The 4,218-nt window shown below is 38.2% G+C and overlaps 1 protein-coding gene across 1 annotated transcript; it reads right to left on the reverse strand.

Annotated features, from left to right (window-relative positions):
* Positions 1–2,250: 2,250 nt before the first annotated feature.
* Positions 2,251–3,745, reverse strand: ccl19b (chemokine (C-C motif) ligand 19b). The gene is made up of 4 exons (XM_052608452.1): positions 3,580–3,745; positions 3,238–3,358; positions 3,041–3,159; positions 2,251–2,673 (listed from the first exon to the last, which is right to left on the reverse strand). The coding sequence occupies exons 1-4, from the start codon at positions 3,647–3,649 to the stop codon at positions 2,651–2,653; spliced, it is 333 nt and encodes a 110-aa protein (XP_052464412.1). The 5' UTR covers positions 3,650–3,745; the 3' UTR covers positions 2,251–2,650.
* Between the last annotated feature and the right edge of the window lie 473 nt (positions 3,746–4,218).

Here is a 4,218-nt window from a genome sequence, read left to right on the forward strand (position 1 = left end):
GATTAAATACTTTTTGGAACATTTCTCTTCTTCTTTGTACATTTGTACACAGCATACTGTGACAGTAGACCGGACCAAGAAATGGATTACGCTGCTAAATTTGCTGCCATTGCTCAAATGAGCCACAATTAATTTTTTTTTTTGTGTGTGTGTCTCGCTGTCAATGCACCATTTTACGACAAAACACTGAAATTGCTGCTCTGGATCGGGGAAATTTACCATCATTCCGTAGACCACCCAGACACCACAGGACTTGACTAGAAGGAGGGCATCATGGATAGCGTTTTTCCCCAATCAAAAGCACCGCCAGACCCAAAGCCCAGTTAGCCATCACCCTGTTGCACGGAGCATCTGCCTGAGCCCACCACAGATGGAGAGGCAGCACGATAAGAAGCGACTGCATCGCCCATTGCCCTAGAGCCTGAGCCGACTGACACGTCTGACCAGATGTATTGTCTGTCCACACTCCTGCCACTGAGGGTGAGCTGTGACTGGTCTCTGCAAAAGTTTTGGATATTTATGAAATGGATAATTTTCTGTATAGCCCTGCACCATCCTGAAGCCTTGTCTAAGTCTTCCAGTCTTCAGATCGGTAAGATTGACTTTCCTGCATTTTAAACAGCCCCTGTATTCAGTTTTTCTTTGGGTCGAGTCAAGGCTCCGTAAACATCCTCTCAGAATCACTTTGTGTTTTTGACTTTTTTCTTTGTCCCACTCTTTCAATCTTCCGGGCTCAGCATTGCTCAGTGACCAGCAGACCAGGGAGAGAATAAAAAAATGGGTCGTTGCTTTCACTTTTTCTGTATCCTGGAGGATAAATCTAACAGAGCAAGGGAATGACCGAAAAGAGAGAGAGGGGCTGTTGGGGTGGGGGTGGGGGTTAACAGGCTAAATGTACTAGAGAAGCACATTAGAGCTAATGGATGAAGTATGTGGGGTCAGGTCATTCAGTACAGCTCCTGGACCCCCCTACATGTGTGCTAACATGTGTGCTAATGCAGCACACTGATCCAGAGACCTGGGCTGAATCCCAGTCTGCTTACTTCTACTAAGCACTACAAGTATGCCCTTGTGAAAAAGAAGTACACTTTAGCATACTTTTCAAAAGAGTACTTATTACAGGAATAATATACTTTAAAATAGAAATACTTATGTGCAGACTGCAAATGATGGTTTCAACAGTTTTAGCTTGCCATTTATTAAATGTGGACAAGTTTCTGTTTTTCTTTGCTTAGATTTCTGTCAGCGTTGAATTCATCCACCTTTGAGTTTGATCTAATGTCTTCTCAGAGCAATACCTGACATGTTTCAAGCCAAATAAAAGACTCAATCCAGGTAACCTTGTGTAAGTGTATTCACTTTCTACACAGTTCACCAGATGACTGATCTTGCTGCTCCTGAAAAGAAGTTTAAGATGAGAAGCTAAATTGTGTTGCGGAGGTGAGCCACCTGTGCAAACAACATGGTAATATTTCATAGATAGCCCTGGTGGATGGATTCCTTCATAGGAAATAGCAAAGAAAAAGGAGAAAGAATATAAAGTAGTAGATACTGTGGCAGACACATTCTGTTCAGAGTTATTTTAGCACTTGTAAACATCAGGTTATCATTTCATGACCAGTTCTAATGTTTCAAAATGATTGTACACAAAAATGTCAGTCTGAGTCTTATTTCACATGAATGGCCTTCTCCAGATTGCTGAGATTTTTCACTACAGCGATCAGAGCATTCTATGCTGGAGGGTTTGTATATGTGTTTGTGTGGCCAATACCAATGTCCATGGGGTAAAACATTTTACTTTCCTTCAGAAAACTGGAATCAACTGCAGATTCGTTTCAAAGCTGAGAGCATGGTGTGGATTATGACCAAACTGATGGGGTGAAAATGATGACTACAGAGAGATTATAGAGACATCAAACAGGCTTGAATAGCGCTTCATTATAGTCTAGAGGTTGAATGCTTCCGGCTACACAAATGAGCAACCATTGTAAAGGTCACTTGGGCAGCTTCAGCTCTCCTAGATTGTGTATGCTGAGTGAGTGTTATTTTGGATGCAGAGGATGTGGAAAAGTCAAGACCTCTTTACAGTCTCTGCTGCAACAATACTTTTTTAAATGAAACAAAAAATGCATATAGACATTTTGATTTGAAAATGATTTGTTTGTTTGTTTTAAGGTAATTTGTTAATTTTTAAATGAATTTTTAGATTTCTGTAACTAAAAAAAAAAAAAAAAAAAACGCACACAAATATCATATTTAAAATGTAAAATCCTTTATTTATATTCCAAAATAGAAAGTGGAAATATAGAAAAATATTTTCATTCAGTGGCTCAGGAAACACAGTTACTTTATACAATGTAGACAGAATACAAACTCAGAAAGTGATGGAAATTAGGAATTATTTAGCTTCAAATCTCTTCAAGAAGACCGTGTAGTGGAAGGGTTCACATTTCAAAGATTGTTCATATCTTGTAAAGCTTATTCATAGGACAGTAGATTTACAATTGACCTGCTCCACCAGAGTACACATGTAGTAAACATGAGAATGAGTATTTACTATTAAGAGGTTAAGTAATATCAGCTATCTGTTCCAGGATCAGTATCATTGGTGCATGTAGTGTGAGAGCAGGCTGAATCTGTAATGGTGTCATTACTGTTGTCTCTGCTTCTTTCCTGTTAGAAAAGAGAGGAAATAATGTTATATGTTATGTTATGTTATGTTATGTTATGTTATGTTATGTTATGTTATGTTATGTTATGTTATGTTATGTTATGTTATGTTATGTTATGTTATGGTATGGTATGTAAATTCTATGTTGTATCTATAATGTTATATTATTTTTGTTGTGTTATATTATCTGGAAAATGTTGTGACATTATCTCTTCTAAATGTTATGTTGTGTTTAAATGATGTTGCTAGGCGGTCCTAAACACTATATAATGTTATCTGATGTTATGCAAACAGTTCTTAAAAGTATGCATGTACATTTATATTAGTTAAGTACTAAGACTTGATGTTGAAATACTCACATATACGTACCTCTATGTTTTGTGGGGGGTTTTGCAGGTCCTGCTAGTATGTAGTTGATCAGTTTGCTCACCCAGTCATTTTCACCTGGAAATGGTGCGCAGAGCTTCAAGCCCTTCTTTGTGACAAATCTGTGGAAATTCATTCATATTAAATATTCAAAATCAAAGTCTGTAGAGGCATTTTGAAATGCATGTAATGTGCCTTACATAGTGGCAGGAATTTTGCATGCTCCATCACCGGTCTGAAGGGTGAAGGACTTCACCACCTTCTGCGGGATGTGTCGGGTGCTGGTGGTTAAACAACAATCTGCTGCCGCATCGTTCTGAGCTATGATGGTTAAACAGTGCACAGAAAGTTAACTATTAGCAACATCAACAGTCTCACCCACAAAAAAAGAAAAACAAGAAAAATAGGCAGATTATCTACCGAAAGTTTCGGATTGTAAAAGGTGTTATTTAAATCTATTGTAAATGGGGATTAAAAAACTGATTCATTTACACATCTTGCAGAAGGATATTGTTGAAAAAAACAAAAACATTTTGACTCACCTGTTGCACAGCTCCATAGACTGACGCTCAATATAAGCAGAGCACCTGCCCATAGTGTCAGAGAGTTCATTTTGTCCCTCTGTGTGTGTCCGCTCAGCTGTGCTCAGTAGATATATGCCTCACCGCTGCTTGCACAACCTTTATATGCTTGTTCATAACTTTCACTTTCTTTATTATTTAAGGCAACCCATTCCTGTAAATCCATCCTCATTAAAAGAGCCCTTTCACCTTCTTTTGTTCACTGGAAATGGTAGCACCTCCCAAGAGATCCTTCATCTTTTCGTTTCAACATGTTTTCTGGGATTTTGAAAAGCGCTTATCAGTGTCACTGCCTCATCAGAAACAAATGCGGTGAAAGTGAAGACAGATTAGCAGATGTCATTCATAGCTGGAGGGAACAGGTTGCACAGAAGTGGTTTGGGGACAAATTAGATGTTGTTTAAACTCCACGTGCGAATAATCAGAAGTTTTTGAGCTTATTCAAGTACTTGTGTATAAAATACAATAAAATAAAGTGCATGCGGCTGTGCATTGCATTCATAAATGCAAAGTGTCCACACTGATTTTTCAGTGCAAATAATTAAATATTAAATTAACTAAAATTCAGCTCCAGAGGTTTCCAACTGCACTTATCTGCAT

The sequence above is a fragment of the Carassius gibelio genome, chromosome A10 (assembly GCF_023724105.1).
Source record: "Carassius gibelio isolate Cgi1373 ecotype wild population from Czech Republic chromosome A10, carGib1.2-hapl.c, whole genome shotgun sequence".
Classification (NCBI taxonomy): Eukaryota; Metazoa; Chordata; class Actinopteri; order Cypriniformes; family Cyprinidae; genus Carassius; species Carassius gibelio.

Excerpts from the sequence above, each read along its gene's own strand:
- ccl19b (XM_052608452.1), bottom strand. The coding sequence starts at position 3,649 with ATGAACTCTCTGACACTATGGGCAGGTGCTCTGCTTATATTGAGCGTC. Across the intron at positions 3,160-3,237 it reads TGCAAAATTCCTGCCACTAT|ATTTGTCACAAAGAAGGGCT; the intron begins GTAAGGCACATT and ends GAATTTCCACAG. Across the intron at positions 2,674-3,040 it reads ACCCCCCACAAAACATAGAG|GAAAGAAGCAGAGACAACAG; the intron begins GTACGTATATGT and ends CTTTTCTAACAG.